At 41.1% G+C, this 17,378-nt stretch overlaps 2 protein-coding genes across 12 annotated transcripts in view; both read right to left on the bottom strand.

The window, feature by feature from the left end:
- Nucleotides 1-11,775, bottom strand: part of znf512b (zinc finger protein 512B) — a 34,358-nt gene extending 22,583 nt beyond the window's left edge. Inside the window, exons 1-5 of one of the 8 annotated variants that reach the window (XM_036008431.1) lie at nt 11,682-11,775; nt 10,643-10,816; nt 9,011-9,145; nt 438-517; nt 152-280 (exon numbers count right to left, since the gene is read on the bottom strand). In XM_036008431.1, the coding sequence (XP_035864324.1) occupies nt 152-280; nt 438-517; nt 9,011-9,143 (342 nt within the window). In that variant the 5' untranslated portion in view covers nt 9,144-9,145; nt 10,643-10,816; nt 11,682-11,775. Of the gene's footprint in view, nt 1-151; nt 281-437; nt 518-3,503; nt 3,633-9,010; nt 9,146-10,642; nt 11,594-11,681 lie in introns of those variants that run through there. The other 7 variants (XM_031316737.2, XM_031316736.2, XM_031316735.2 and 4 more) reach the window with 7 other exon arrangements.
- Nucleotides 11,776-15,739: 3,964 nt separating this feature from the next.
- samd10b (sterile alpha motif domain containing 10b) overlaps nt 15,740-17,378 on the bottom strand; it is a 44,707-nt gene continuing 43,068 nt past the window's right edge. For all 4 annotated transcript variants that reach the window (XR_004899055.1, XM_031316759.2, XM_031316758.2 and 1 more), the window contains one exon: nt 15,740-16,553. Coding sequence is in view for 3 of the 4 variants with exons in the window: in XM_031316759.2 (XP_031172619.1) it covers nt 16,531-16,553 (23 nt within the window). In the remaining variant the exon portion in view is untranslated. The remainder of the gene's footprint in view (nt 16,554-17,378) is intronic.

The raw sequence follows: 17,378 nt of genomic DNA, 5'->3' as shown, positions 1-17,378 counted from the left end.
CTTAACAGGTAATTTATCACAGACTGTGATGGTCCTTCCTTTGTTGCTTTTAAAATATCTTTACTGTGATCCACTGTTAAAGACTACTCATGTTCACAGCATAAAGTACAAATAGCCGCATAACAGGAAAGAACAGAGGTTAGTGACTCACCCCCTGGCAGCGTTGATAGTGGTACTTGACGCCATAGATGCTGGGAAACTCTAACCAGCAGCCTGAACACGGACACTTAACCCTGGAGCGGCGCTTGAACTCTTCCTTCCATTGTACTATCATATGGGCCTGCTCAGGGGTGAGGAAGAGAGAATTCAATACATGCAAGGATCATCGCTATACTGTATTGTTGTATATCGTGCATATTCATGGAGAGCTGACTAATCTGTGCAGGAAAAATAGAGCCCACTTCAAACACCTACTCAGTTCAAAGAGAGATACTCACAGGGATGCTTCTCAGTTCTTGCACTTCTGCTTTAGGGCGACCTTTCCTCTTCACCTCTGCTGGCTCATCACACACTGGACCTGTCAAAATGGCCAAGAAAAACATTTCTAAATTACTGCAAATAGTACTGCAAGTGCTTCATATTCGTGGCAAAGAAATATAAATTATTATATCTGTATATAAGCACTTCTAGATATGTTCTTGACATGTCATGGAGCTACACAAATACCCAACTTCAGTAAAAAAAAACTTTTTCAAACCTCCAAAATCCCTGAATCCGCTCATATATTTAAACTAAATACGGACATGAAGGAAAACCAATATGTACAGCTATGGTGATGGGTTTGAAAACTGGTAAGTGTTAAGATGTAGGATTTGATTGTCAGATAAACAGAGGAAGGATGTGCATGTGTGTGTGTGTGTGTGTGTGGCAGAGAGAGGAAGAGAGGGCAGTGTGGGTAGAGGCCTTCTGTTGAGCCAAATAGATCAGCTATAAATCGCTAGCGCCTGTGTGAACCTCTGACACAGCACACAGCAGACTGACTGCCTCAGCTCTCGCTCTGCTCCCCATTACTCCCTCCCTACATCTCTCATACTGCCGCTTCCCTCTTTTCTCACCTCATGTCTAGCTTTCTCACTTTCCCTTCTTTCCCTCCACACACCCTTCCCGATCTTTCTCCATGTAAATTTGGAAGACAGGCAGTGCACTGGCTCATTACTGCTCTCTTCTCTGCTACAATTAGACCTTTGCACTCTATTTTCTCTATACAGTGCTAGTTTAGAGAGGGAGGGAAAATGGAGAGAGCGGAGGATGAGTGTATGTATGTGAAAGGAGAGGAGGGAGGGAAGGGGCGTGACAAAGGGAGGAGAGGGAAGCAGAGGATGCTCAGGGAGAGAGGAGAGAATTGCAGAGGCAGATGACTTCTTCTTCTGACCAAGCAGAATACTGAATGACAGTGCTGCAGGTAGGAGCTGAGGCTAGACTCAGCTCTTCAGAATGATATATCATTACATGAGCTCTCAACTCCCCTGCATTGATCTGGCAAGACCGGATAGCGGCAGCAGAAACAAGGCAAGCAGGAGACAGAGGTGCTGCTCGAGCTTATTCAGTCATATCAGATCTAGAAAATGCCAAAGGGAAACTACTTGAAGCAGAGATGATAGTCCTTAGCTGTGAAGTGGAATGCAGCAGTGGTCTTGCATATACTCCCTTTTGAATCTGTTTCACTTCCCCGTGCTGGGAAACATGATTTTCTTCTACTGCAAACTCAGTGACAGCGACAGGATGCACATTTGCCTAGTGCGGCCCATTTGTGGCAGATCCCAAACTGGATCAGAGCACTCTGTGTACTTACCAGGGTTATAAAAATTGTTGGAGTATTTTTTATCAAATAAATGAATTGACTTCCCGCCATTGTTGCTCATACAAAAACAGCCTTCAACAACCCAAAAAAACATCTCTCTATGTCAGTGATGTTAATGTGTATAAAAACACAATATGGGCCTAACCTGTCATGACGTCCCGTCCTCATTTCCCTCTGCTTTATTACACAGTATCACCTTTCCCTTTTTCCCTCATTTGTTTTCTTTTTGTTTCTCACCCAAGCACAGACAAACACAGGCTGACGGATTATATGTCATCTTTTACTTCAGACTCAGAAAGAAAATAAGGCAAGGCTGTATGAGATTGAAGTAGCACAGCATTGCTGGCTGTATTTGGGAATAGTTCATGACACAAGGTGCAAACACACCGATAAACATGCACACTGATACACATAAACAAGTACACAAAACCATTACCAGTGTGTGTAAGTGTGATGTGTGTGCATAGATTTGAGTGTATTAATATTCTCCAGGCGACAGAGCATTTTTCTATTAGCTGTCTGGGTAGCAGCTGGGGAGGTGATGCAGTCGGCAGTGCAGCTCTTGTGCTAAGGAGGAAATTGAGCATGCATTCTAATTCCTGTCTTAGAAAATAAAGGTCTTGTAAAAGAAAGGCATAATTAATGAATTCTGCTCTTGGGAAAGATATGTTCTGGTTGCTATGGGAATAAGATCCACTTGTCTTAGTTACCACTATCAGAGGCCTCTTTCCAGCAAGCAGAACAATTAGGCCCACATACAGAAGGCTACAACGCAAATAGGCATGTATACACACAAGCCAAGGAAGCGCTGGTGCGAGTGCAAACTTAACTGTAAAAACGAAAAATATAACAGCAGACTTATCTTTCCTGGGGTAAAATATGCAAAACACAAAATGTGTTTAGTATCTCTTACTTTGCTTTGCTTGCTTGAGTATGGGTAGCACACTCTGTGGCGCTCAGCAATCACAACCATTGTCTTGGTATGAAACAAAGCAGGCCCATTGTGTCATATCTAAACCCTGGTTCTCAGGCACAGGCTATGGGGATAAAACAGCTGTTCAACTAATGTCAGAGTATGATTCGCTCCCAGCTGTCTGCAACTGTTGCTCCACACTGGTTAACCCTGACAGCAAAGCAGAGACGAAAAGAGAAGAGAGCTGCTGCCTAATGATCTCAAATAACCTCTGAGTTCTCCTAGCTACGCCTGCAACTGCTCCCCCTGAGTGCAAGGGTGCACACATTACCCACAAACACATACACACACACCGGCGCACACACAGAACAGTCATTTGTTTTCCTCGACAAACACTCACACAGGAGCCTTTGTCTGTGTCTGCACAGTAGGGTTTAGACATACTGTACATTGGTTTGGAGAAAAACAACACACACACAAACAAACACTACTCACCACTGACACAACTCCATGGAAAGAAGACACGGTATTACTACTTCCTCAATCTCAACAGACAAAAGATAGAGAAATTGATACACCTGGACACAGTGCAGGGTAAACACAGTGACAAAGTACAACCGTCTCCTTAATGTGTAAGCTATCCTGGTCCTACAGTCAATGCAACCACTGGACCTTTACTTCTTCACAACTTTCCCCTCTCACAAATTCTCAGTTAAGTGGCATGTCAACACACACACACACACACACACACACACACACACAGTACAAACCTTCCCATCATATACACACCTCTCTTTGAAGACGTCCCCATAATACCCTCCCAGTCAGGCCTGATTCCAGACAGTGAGTAAGAAGAAGTAGAGAGGTGTAGCAGCACCAGAACAGTCTTGCGACCCAGACACTGACTAACTGAAAGAAAACCAGACTCTCAGTGCGTCTCTCTCTCTCTCTCTCTCTCTCTCTCATTGTCTCTCTCTCTCTCTCTCTCTCTCTCTCTCTCTCTCTCTCTCTCTCATTGTATCTCTCTCTCTCATTGTATCTGCTAATCTCTTACACAGATACACTTGTTGACAACATGGTTAGACTAATTTAATTTTTTTTTTTCTGAAAACACTGCAAATACTTTTTTGCCATTCCACTTACTCTGATAGTAAAACTAAATCACTCTACAAGTGTTACAGGGTGGCCCAAGTAAACATAGCTTAGTTTTTGAGGGGTTCATATGCAAAGGCTGAAGACAATCGGCTGTGATCTGATTGTGAAGAAGAAAATGTGAGCTAATTCCATTACTGTATATTACTCTGGTTCAACTTCAGGGCTAGAAATAATGGACAACACATTTCCTAGGTATGAACAGTCTTTCATAGATATATTTCCTCATTTAAAGTCCAATTGACATCACATAAAAACATCATGTAAATATATTTTTCAAATGTATTGTTCAGGACAATCCACAGAGGAGACATGCAATAGATACCATGTGTACAGAATAGACCACAGAATAGGCATTGCAAAATTACAATGTTAACAATCAGGGTGACACAATTCTAGATAGATTGTAACATGAATGAAGAATAAAACCATCATGCATTGTGTATTCTTTGATTCTACTGTAATTGGGAGTATCAAAGTTGTGAATTTTAAAATTCCACATGTGGTGGCTTTGATAGATATATTTGTTAAGGGCATCATTTATACATAGGTCAACTGATTTCAGGGTTTGTCCTACTCTATGACTTAATGATAAGCAGAGCATCTTCTTACTAAATAACCAGTAATTAGTGCCCAGTCAGAAGTGTGAATGTCCTAAGCAAAAACAATTTTCAGTGCCCTCAGCGGTTTGAACTCCTGTATAGGGGATCATTTTGTGTAAATTCCAGGAATCCCCACAAAGACCTGTGGTAGGCTATGTTTACTAACACCACTAAACCACACTTACAGTAAAGCAGCCAAATCAAAAAAAAAAGAGCTTGGGCTTGAGATTCCTCCTACATAATCTGGTGACTCACAATACCTTGACAGCCTCTTCAGAACTTTTTTTACAGCCTTCCACATCAGCTGCATGCTTCATATTATTGGAAACCTCATCTATCGCCTGATGCCATTTGGCCCATGGCTAATAGTATATTTAGTGACATCCAAACACAAAAGCCTTGGATTCTTAGGAGATGATGCAGACAGGTAAACTGACTGAACAAATAAAACATTTTTAAATGTAAGACTGACTGGACAGAAAATTAAAGAATACACAAGGATCATGGTGGAATTCGCTATTTATGCACTAAGGCAAGTTGTGGTATATAGTATGCAGTGCATAGACCAGCACCCATGAAAAAGGCAAGTGTTTATGCAACAACATATATACGAGCCAGACACACAATGCCTGCTCCAGACTGTTTGCAGTGCCCTCCTTATGGAGAGTGACTCACCAACTCAATCTCTATCCTCTCCCATTGCTCTGTACTCCTTCTCATCTGCCATCCTCAAGCCTGCCAAATAAAGGTGTGACAAAGATGACTAAAGACTCTCCTCAATACGAGATGCAGCATCAGGCTGAGAAAAGATCCAGAATTCAATTTCATCCCAAAACAAACATTCTCCAATCTATGGCTCTTTATCGATTTTATTTTTTGGTATTCCACCAATTTCTAAGACTCAAAGCATCAGCAGGCGAGGGCTACAAAATATAAGAAATATAAAGGTGAGAAGAGTGAGATGGGGAGCGGGGCTGGTGGGTGGGAGTAGGGTGAAGAAGATTGCGGGGATAGAATGAAAGCTGGCATGGATAGTGAGGCTGGAGGCCTGGGGATTCACTGCTGCTGATGATACAGCGTAATAAGTGGGACAAGCGAAAGATAAGGAGTTCGAGGGAGGATGAAATGGAAAGGAGTGACAGTTATGTGTAGAGAATACGGCAACAACCGAGCGAGTGGAAATGTGAGAAAGCAATAGGTGGAGAGGGAGAGCAAGAGATTGCTGCTGAGAAAAATATGCAGGGTCAGCAGATGGCGTCTGCGGGCCGGAAATGAAGGTCCTGCAGTCAGAGTAGTGGACTGTCATTTGAGAACACTCATGGCTGTGCAGTGTGCACGCACACGCACAGTCATGTAAACACAAACAAAAACAGCACAAGCTAGCACATTTAACAGTCAAACACAGCCACAACCATATAAACCAATGCAGACCTTCCCCATACTGATAGAGACGGCTTCTCCCAACTCTGTAGCACCCACCTCCCCTTACACACAGCGTGCCCGGGGTCCCGTGCCTGGGATCAGGTAGGGTACTGCACCCCTCTCAATCAAAGACGGAGGATGGTCTCACACACACACACACACACACACACACACACACACACACACACACACACACACACACACACACACACACACACACACACACACACACACACACACGCCTAGACTCCACTCATTTATGCTTGCGTTAATGTTTGCAGAAAGGAGCCTAATTTCAGGGCCTGCCTAAAGCATTTGGCAAAACAGCATTAGGACTGTCCAAATACTTTTACCGTAGGTTGTTTAACAGCTTAGAAGGCTGTTGGAGAAAAAAAATGACAAAACTAGGGCTCTAATAAGATGCTAATGTGAAAAAATGTAAGAGCAAGAAAGAAAGGAGAGAGACAAAGAGAGAGCAAGTCACCCTCAGGGACCACATCCTTTCCTGCAAGTTGTCTGGTGTGGCAAGGTGACAGCTCAACCGCACCACTCTAGGAAAGCACACAAACCCGATTTGCAGTCTTTCTTTCCGTGCATAAAATCACAGAGGGATTTCAGGAAACCACTAGTACAAAAAACTATCCAGCGAGGACAGGATTTCTTCATAATTACATCATGCAAAGTTTCCGACAAGGACATGTATCGATCAGCATGAGAACTGATAATACCACAAGGTGGAAAAGTCTTACCTTTTAATGAACATGGAATGAAAAATGATTCGTTATTAATGAAAAAGATGACCAGTGGGAAGACAGCATATAATGTGGTACATGGTTATCTGAAGAGCACACTGTGTACAATGGACATAGAATGAGCACTGAAAAACATACACAGGGACCTATAGGTATTGATGGCTTTGTTTCACCAAACCAAGACTCACAGTCCCCCAGGCATAGACAAACTAGCGCCAGGCTCATTATGATTAGCATTGTAGCATTTCTTCTCATCACTAGCTCCATACAGTAAAGCTCAAGCCAGGCACTGATGAGTAATAGGAAAAGGAGTCCAGATTTGAGTAGATGGCTTGTCGTTTGAAAAGGTAATGCATTTTGATATAGGCAGAGTGTTTTGCTGGAGGTAATACAGAAAGTCCAATCAAAGTCAATGAATATCTTCTTTGCTTTAGTTTCAACTACATCTGAGTGAATCATAACATGCTGCAGTTATGGTGTGGTGGTTAGGGATTACAAATGCCACTGTAATTGAGTGCCCAGATGAAATGAAAATGTAAAATTCCTCATGCATTTCTCATGCTCTGCTTTGTGTCTAAATTAATTCCTACTGTTACACAAGGATGTGCATGTGTTTCAGTAGCCTTGTGGTTCCCCTTTAGGTTGCTGGATGCTCTTAGAGAATCTTCAAACCTCATAATCACATAAAACACAGTCCACTGGCAATGTTACTAACTGAGCCCCTCTAAAGTCTAGGGAAACCCCTGATGTAATGTTCCAGATAAGAGCAACTTTCCAGCCAAACAAGACAATTCTTCAACTACAAGTGGAATGCAGATTTGTATCTGGTGCAATCAAATTGTACTGGAAGCTGTCCTTAGCACAGACTTGTACTATCAAAAACACTGATATGATTACTATTTTGAGAAGCTCTATTTAATGAAAATCAAAGCAGATCAACTGTGGAAAAAGAAAACAAAACTGACAAGCAGAAACGGTAGTCTTAAGTTACCAGAAAAAGTCCCGAAAAGACCAGGACCATTACCTGTGAAAGCATTTTTTCAACGTGCACGCACGCACTCACACACACGCACACACACCAACACACACACACACACACACAATCATGCCGGTATCTTGTTTACTGAGTTATAAAGTGAAAAAAAAATCTATAAAACATGACACTTTGAGAGGCTGCAGAGAAAAACATGTCATTCAAATACACTGTGTTCTGTGCTACAATACATTCTTTAAGAGCAAAAGCAGCACATCAGTCAGCACAACAGCCTGTGTGTTGGAAACCATACTGTGAGCCTGTGTTACCCTGCTAACTATAGAAAGATTAAGCAGATAAAGACATACAATTAAAACAATTTAATAAACGGTTTCACCACTTAAATCACCACAAAAAAACTGTCCAAAGCTTACTGCACTCTGAGTTGTCTTGCAAAATATGCTTTGTATTACTGTCCACAGCAAGCAAACACACACACACACACACACACACACACACACACACACACACACACACACACACACACACAGGCATGCTAATCCAGCCTACAGGGCTGATATTAACATGGAAAAAAAACCAAATTGAAGCATCTAGTCTAGTGCTAGTGCTGTGTGTGTCTGGGAATGAGGGGCTATTTTGTAGCAACCAAAACAACTGGGTCATATTAGAACAGCTCCAGTTTTCCAAGTCTGCCTGACTCTATTAACAATGTCTTGATGATCTGCTGGTTATTGGATTGAAACATAATTCCCCAGCCCTGCTCTCTCTTTCCAAAATCTTCCATCTCCATCCAGATGGCTTAGGGTTTCACTAATGTCAGTGCTTGGCAATACTTGTTTGTTTGGTTTTCTCACTGTAAGGCACTCTGAGGGAAAATGTAGTTTCCAGGCCCTTCTGTGGTGAGAGGGGTAAAATTACATTGAGGCTGGGGAACCATTGATTATAAGTAAAATATAACCCATTCAAAAAAGCAACAGAGACAGTTACAGTATATGCATTATGTGATCAAATCCTCGAAAAACAACACCAAAGCTCTGAACAGCCTGCCTAGTGCTATCATAAGCTACTAAATAATTAAAAAAGTCCAGCCAGTCTAAAGCCAATGGAATATAAAGACAAATTGGCAAGAATGCTATTGCAACCATCACATACGGTATGTGTTAGTATGTGTAGTAGTAGTATATGTCATTTTGTATGCAAATGAGAGCTATAACTCTTTCAGGCCAAGAGAAAACCCGGGTCACACAAACAAAAGCTTTCTTAGTTAGCACATTTAAAACAATCTGTGAAGAAACGCTGCAAACTGTAGATCTAAAGTGTGTGCATAGAATACTGTTTTCATTTCATGAAGTGTGGCAGTGGCTCGTCACTCACTGTGTTTGTTGTTGTTTTCCGGGCCTGGCGTGGTTCTGACAGGCTCCTGGGGATGTCCATGCTTGGGGGTCCGGCCCCTTGGCAGCCCTGATGAGGACAGCTTCCCAAGCCTGGGGCCACTTGGGCTCTCCATGCCTGCAATGGTAGTTGTGGGGGTACAAAATCACACAGGAGAGATTGGTAGCTAGAGGCGATATTGGGATACTTTCTGACGCTCATTAATCCCGTTCCATTGCTTGTCAAAACATTATTAGCAATGTCCACTGTTATGATGCTGTCCCTTTGTTCTACAATGCACTTCATGTTGGCCATCGGTGCTATTGGACTGAACGTTATCTGAGTGGAGGCACACACATCATCAGCAGCTGTAATGAGGGTGTGACCTTCCATGTTTCACTTCAAAATCAATATTCTCACTTACACACTAACTCCATACTCTGCCCATTAGACAAAAGGTGAGTCAAAGAGGGAGAGAGGGGGGTACAAAGCTACTTTCCTGCCTTCTTTCTTTATTATTAAAAACAGTGATGCATCTTGTAGTCAGCAGCAGCAACGTGTTTTTTGCTTTAAGTGAGAGCTAATCCCTTATTTGTTGACTGCTACGGTAGATAGATTACACAGCATAGTCCACCAATCTATTATAAACATCATGCCACCTTCATCCATAGTAAGCCCAGTTTTGGGCTCTGTACTGAACCCTCATTTCCTACCAGCATGGGACAGTCTAATGGATGAAGGCTGACAATTGCTAATTATGCTAAGTGGGACTGATTACAATCCAGCATGCTTTCTCTTAGCACACATTCATGTCACTCTCCTAATGAATTACAACAGCACAAAGGGTCACTCGGTTGGGGCCACTCGGTGTCCATTTACACGCCATGCTACTCACTGTACATTGAGCGATGATGGCTCATCCGTCAAAGTGACAATACGCGTTTGTTATAAGTTGTTAATACATTTTACTTTAAAAGGCACAGTGAGCTCGCTGCACGATGCAAGTTGCAGAAATATGCACACACTCACACTAGACACCTTCCTGTTCCTGCATGATGTGTCAGAGTGTGAAGAAACTGTACTGAAACTACAGACAAGCATTTTACTACTTAAAATAAACAGATGTGGTGGTGAGAGAGATAAAGACACATTGTTATGCTCAATTATCAGTGGTGAAATGAATGCTGCTTGTAATCTTTTATTGGGAGTATCAATAGTGACATATGTACTTTTTTGTACACAATGCATTTTTGATTCCCATGTTTTGCCTTGGCATTTGTTCAGCAATGTTTTTAAAATAACATTGCAGCTGGTGTTTTCATAAAAGATTTCTAGAAGTAAACCACAGTCCTACATTACCATACATTTAGCTAGACACAACAAAACATGGTGACACCCACTCACATCTCCCTCCAGAATCTGCTGACAAACCAACCTGGAAATAAGTATTTTAGCTACACACGTGGCACACTGCCATGGTGTGTGTGTGTGTGTGTGTGTGTGTGTGTGTGTGTGTGTGTGTGTGTGTGTGTGTGTGTGTGTGTGTGTGTGTGTGTGAACTACAACAAGGTTACAGAGTTGCCTATTTATGTGGTTAAGAAAAAAAATAGTGCTCCTCTGGTCGGCCACACCTACCTGAACTGTCGGGCAGTCACCCAGCGCTAGGGGCCGGGTGGCCCCGGGTCACCCACAAGAGGGAGGAGGGGGTCAGGAGACAGACACCGAAGTGGGCGTTTTTCCACCAATGTTATGTTACATGGCAATCACACCTGCTGTGCGTCAAGGACCGGTCAGACTGGGGTTGGGGATCTGAAAGGAAGTGGACAGTCGTCACTGTCGTCCTGTCCCCCAACTCTGCAGACCACGACGAGGTGGAAGAAAAAAAAGAGCAGGGCAGGAGAAGAGAAATTACAATTTCGTCTGTACATGAAAATAAATCCTGGATACTTTCACCTTATTCCCAGTTTCCAATTGCCTTGCCCCCCTCCTTTCCTGCATTAATATGTACACCACGAGGCACTTCCTCAACCTCTGTCTTCTCGTTAAACAATCCAGAAATATTAGAAATAGCCAAGAAAATATAGGTAGGTCCTCGACTCCTTGAGGAAAATATTAGAATACGGGATGGTTTATAGGCAGTGAAGCAAAATGGCGACTTTATTACGAAGGAGGAGTAAAAAAAAATCCTTGCGCTGGCTGGAGCTAAAGGGAGGCACACAAATATATTTAGTGCAGTAATTTCGACGGCGGCGAAACACTTGGTTAGAGTAAAAGAAAACGAAGCGAAGGAAAATGAGCAGAAAAGCCAAACCTCGGTCGGTTTTGGTTCACTCCTCGGTTCCTTACCTCGGGATTATTTCGCTTTTTTATACGGATATTATCTCGGCGGCCGTGTACAGTATTACAGTAATGTGTGTTGGGTCATGCGCGTATCCACTCCACCTTTGACAGTTGCAACTACAGTCTTGAGGCAACTTGCAAACTCTCGCGTTATTATTATCTATTATCGAACAGATTAATTGGGGTTTCTGTCTAATAAAGTCGCTGCAATACCGGCTCGTGCTGCTCTTCCGACGTAACGGCGCTCGTTCCTGACGAAAAAGGGTCAGCGCTTAAATTCTTTAAATCAACCTTCGCCAAGTATTTTAATCTAGTTGCTGCCAAATGTTCTCACCATGCGCCCTCCAGCCAAATCAGGCAGGGAAAATGAGTATAGTCCAGTCTGTAGGAGGCTATTCTTTGTCATTAGGCTACCTTGGAGGCAAGTGCTTAATGCAGTCAATGCAAGTATCCCTCTCCAAAAACCACTGGAACGACAATGTTTGCTAAACCCAATGAGTAAAAAAAGCCCCACTAATGAATTTGTTCCAGTTTTTTTTTTTAAAGAATATAGGCCTACAAATCCGACTTTTATAATAATCGATCATACAATCCCAAAATCCAAGGTCGATATTAAGGCATGATGTATTAATCCTATTGCTGTTACCAGTTCAATAGCACATAGGCCTACAGTCAATATTGGATTTTTAATTGGTGTAAGTTGACTACAGGCTATGTGCACACTCCTAGCATTTCCCTATAAGTCAGCTAATAATACATGTTTAACATTTGGTGTGAAGCCACATATCTTCCTTGTATCACAGCTCACTTAATGAATTATTAATGGCATCATTGCCACCTCACTCGGTTTCTGTAAAACAACAGAGGGTCTCTCTTATTTGATTGGTGCCAGTCGTCATGACCTAATATTTCCTATTAGTGAAAATCATCTGAAACCATGATGTAATGTAGGCTATGTGTAAAAAAAAAAGGTTTTCAGCATTGCCAGTGGAGGGCAGGAGAGCCTCATTTTTGTACCAAGTTTACTGTGATGTATCAACCCAAAGAATCGTGTGTTTAAATCAATTGCATTTTTATTTTGTTTAGGCCTAATGAATATCACTTAAATCAAAGAGGCTTTCACACTTTGTAACACAATGACACTAAGAGACACACAGACAAGAGTAGGCCTATACAATACTTTTAAATATTAATATTAAAAAAAATAATACACAAATCAGGAAAATGAAAGAACAAAGCATTAATTAATTAAACTTCCAGGTGTTAACCACTTACATTTTAGATGAAGTTATGTTTTTGCTAATATGCTATGTCTTTTGTATACTGTCTAAATGTATATATCATGCCAGTGTTTCTTATTTGATTCTTGATTTTTATGTTATTTATATATAAACAAGTTAGTTTTATTGTTGCAAATGACAAAAGATTTCAAACACTTCCAGATTTTGAATGTCCAGTCAAGGTTTGTCTGCATCAGTCTTCCACTAGAGGGCAGTGTCTTCCTGTGATAGGTCAGAAGCAGCTCAAAAACTAAAACTGTGGAAACATGGGCCCCTGTAGCATCTTTAACACTTTTAAATGTGTAGTTGATTTTCATGGCAATGTTATGTGTGTTACTTTGATCTCAGGAGACTTGAGCTGATGATCAGCTGGTTAATGAGCCTGATGGGTGTTTCACTCTCGACTGAGTGACAACTGCCATTTCCTGCACAGTCTGCCTCCTGCTCTCTTTAATGGCCACTGATGAATAGTTCAAGCAAGGCCTTGTTTGACCCGTGATTCATCCTTTTACTGTGGCAGTGATATATGTTCCCTCTTCTCCTCTGCTGAGTGAGCAAAAGGCTACTTAATGGTTTTTAAAACTGGCCAGGTGGAGTGGTCTGTGCCCTTAAAGGCTCTTGAAGAGTCCATCCAACAGTTGATTGTGTTATTTATCTTTTGACCTTTCCAGTGCAAGTTGATTGAGCACACATGCACTTTTTTTCCATATACTGATTTGCTTAGTATTGGTATCCTGAATATTAACTCTTGGGCGCTGGCCAGAAAAATTACAGTCTTCAGCTGTTTGTGCCACTGAGCAACTCCACTGGAGCAGCTGCTTAAGGGCTGCTCAACAGTAGTTGATGAGAAAGGACAGATTGTTTCTCATTCTATTTCAATGCTGTCAGAGGATTGAGACCCAGCTGATCAAAGCCACAAGCAGATAATGATAAACAAGCTGAATGCAGAGCCTCTGCATTCGGGTGTTTAAGAGAATGATGACAAAAGACAAGCTTTCAAAAAGAAAAGACATTTAATAGTAAACAGTAACCAATTATCTGCACCATCCAACCATCTGCTCCACGGATTTATTCTCTGTCAGTGTTGAGAAGGCCACTGTTCACTGAATCTGTTTATCATACATGTGCCTTGTTATCAACTGGTGAGATGCTTCATGTCTCTCAGTAATTGGATCCCAGTGTGTGTGCGTGAGCTACAGACAGAGTAATAGGAGTGTGTCTCTTTAGGCAAGCAGCACTGTTTTGCATTCACAGAGTCGGAGTCGTGACTCGAGGACCCAAAATGACAGGTCAGAGTTTGAGACATGCTCACTTTGTAACAAATCTAACGTTCAGTTACTGTAATTGAGACTTTTATATTCATCTTTGGATTAGCTGCACTTTCTCTTTAAACTGTTTTTCTTTCTTTGTTTAGGACATTTTATTCTTACTGATATTTAAGGTAATAATTGATGAATTAATTAATATTAATAGTATAGTTAATAATAGTAATAATAATAATAATAATAATAATAATAATACATTAAAAAACAAAAGGAAGGAGGAAAGGAAAGGGAGAAAGCAAGAATAGGAGAAAGTAGCAAACAAAGCAAGGAACAAGCAGCAGAAGGAAGTTGGCAAAGTAGGATAAACAAAAGTGAGAGTAAGACAGATAAAGACAAACAAGAGCTGTTCAGCATTTCTTGGATATGGCCAGAATAGGATATCTAGGAAAACCTTTTGGATTTGAAGAGAGGGCAACTGAGGTGAATATCACGTTGTGCTACTTAAATATAAGCAGTTGGGTTTCTGTGTGTGTACATGTGTGCGTAGGTTTAAAAAAGAGAAATAAAAACAGGAGGACATTCACTTCTCTTTTATATACAATCAGTTTTGATGATGGGAACACTGCCAAAAGAATTTGCCTCAAAGACTGGAAGACACCAATTCCATCTTGTTTCCAGCAATGATTACAAGAAATGATACCTGTCATAGATAACAAACATGTTGTTTTAACATCTTGAAATGTCTCCAGTGGGAGAGATCTTGCCCACCTTTTCTACAATATCTCGAGACAAGCTGAATGAGGGTTGACTTTTGGTTTTTGATACCTGCCTTAAGTTGAGCAGAGATTAATTTTCATTTATTATTTCTGGTGAGGGTATATTTTGTTGCTTCAGTGCTACTTGTCCCCGTGTTTCAGTGTCTGCTGACATTGCTATATACTAATAACTCAGGAATAAAAACAATTAAAAATAATTATATTAATACAATGTGAAAACAAGACCAACACTGAATCTCAATTAGTTTATTCTAAAAAGACAGCTTTCATCATGTTCAATACCATATGTCTTCATATCTGTAAAGCAGATACATATTTTTCCTTTTTTGCATTTTAAACAGCTCATCAGTCATCTGACAAAGGAAACCAAAAGTGTTCATATTTACAGTACATCCGGTAATCCAAAAATAATAGTGTATTTTCTACCTTTTAACAGTCAATTACTTACATTACCCAAAGACTCCTTGTCAAAGAACGGATGGAGGGATGCTGGAAGGGGAGGTTTTGTTTGCTGGAAGTTTATTTATGTATTACAAATTATTTATTTATGTGACTTAAACATCTTCATCATACACAGCTGTCTGCTTCTGTCTAGAGTTTAATCAAAGATGCTTGCTTCAGTCGCGCTGGGAATCTTGTATCTGGGTAGCTTTCATAGTATTTTTGATTTCTGAGCATTTGCAGTCACAGTGTCACACTAGGGACAGAAATTGTGTGCGAGAGATGACATACAGTATACAGTAGCACACACAAAGGACAGAAGCTATGAGGCTGGCAAATACTGCTGCTGTAACAGGCAAAACATACATTTCCCTCAGCAGACATCCCTCATTCTTGCAACTCAAATCATTTCTCCCATACAGTGCTCCTCCTCTTCACCTTTAATCATTTAAATTATTGCTTTATCAAGCATAGACAGTCAGTGACTATCACATTAACTCTGTGTCCTAAGGATCCATTGCATTAATATAAGACTAAGGAACAGTATACGTAGATTTAAACTGTATTTTATTCTACAACGCTCGTACTGTATATATATATATATATATATATATATATATATATATATATTTAATTTCTGGCTCATATACTGCACATCAATAGAAAAAAGAAGATTGTTGGAATGAAATTTGTGTTTTTGATGACCTCCAAACCTACAAAACTACCCAAAACTAAAGTCCTGAGAGGAAAATGTGAATGTGACATGTTGGTGAGGAATTGATAAGAATTGTATTGGCATTAGTCAAGACCAGCTAATTCCTTGTAAACAGGCACCTCTCACAGCTTTCAAAGGGATATGGAGATCGACTGGAGGTTTCCTTAACTTTCGATCCAGTGGCCGAATGGTGGCGCTGCATGTAAATCTATGTTTACACTACAATACAAACCGTCGTCCACATGGTTTTAGCATTACTGGGCTCAAAGGTTCAGAGAGCTATTCATTCACCTTAACCAGAAGAGAGAGGAAAAACCATAAATACTGGTTGTGCACATGTAAAGCATTAAAATCAGTCTGATCAAAATGACACCAGTAAACCAAAAGGAGATTTGCTGCGATCAAGCATATACCAGTGACAGGCCTGCATCATCACTAGGGCTGTGAATCTTACATCTTATCACTATGTTACAGTGGGTACCCCTGCCTTGAGCCAGGCTTTGTCTCTCTGTCTCAGTGTCTGTAAACCAGATTGGCCGTGTTGAATGAGAATCCTCCAGACCGGTTGGCATGTAGTCTATAGGCTTGTCCTCTCCCCTTTCACCATCCGCTCACATATCTGAAGACAGCAGCTCTTCAATGGCTCCTAGAGATGTATTGTGACAGGGGATGAGGGAAAGGGCTGCCAAATGGATCCAGGGGTGAGCTAAGAGAAGTTTCCAAAGGAGGCTGCGGAGAGAGGGGAGAGAAAGGAGTGGGGGAATATATTATTAGAATTAACATGAATAGAAAAAGCAGAGGTTAAAGTGCAGAAATAGTATCCTCTCACATCATGGCCTATTGTTGCCTCAGTGCATGGTCAAAAATGCATTTCCCTCTCTCTGTTAATGCACCATGAAGCTGCTGAAACACACCCTGCCTTGAAAACAAATCAGTCTCATCTAAGACCCTTTTCAGAGTACAAGTATGGGGCTCATAACCTTCCTGAATTTGTATGTGACACCTTACTCCCCCAAACTCGGTTACTGAATAATCAAGCAACCAGTGTGGCAGGCTTCTCCTCGTGTAACACGCTGCACTCAATCACAGAGCAACAACCAATAATTTCCTATAAAACACTGGCTGACTGAATAAGTAAGAGAGTAATGGTAGTGCATGAAGATTGCTGCAATGTTGCTAAAGAGAAAGATACTAACATAATGAAATACAAAAAAGGAGAAAAATGGAAACCTCTTCAAAATAAAGGTGTTTCGTAATCAAATGCAGAGATTTCATTCATGAAAGGTCTAAAGCTACAGCACAGGTGTACAGCTAGACTTATTATATGTACACATGTTTCTGCTATAGCATTCTACTGTACTGCATCGATATACACTGTGTTTATATAATAAAGCTTTACGACAAAGGGCATAAATGACATTAAGCTAATCAGCATGTAATAAAAAGGCTTTTTTCGTCATTGTCATTATCTCTCAGTCGAAACAACAGATGTTCCCTGACAACTAGCCAGTTCGTTCTATCCTGAAATGACACCAAGAGTCAGTGGGAAGACTG

This window comes from Sander lucioperca, chromosome 12 (genome assembly GCF_008315115.2).
Source record: "Sander lucioperca isolate FBNREF2018 chromosome 12, SLUC_FBN_1.2, whole genome shotgun sequence".
NCBI classification, from domain to species: Eukaryota; Metazoa; Chordata; class Actinopteri; order Perciformes; family Percidae; genus Sander; species Sander lucioperca.
The sequence above is the reverse complement of the archived record's forward strand: the minus strand, read 5'-3'. Positions and strand labels throughout refer to the sequence as shown.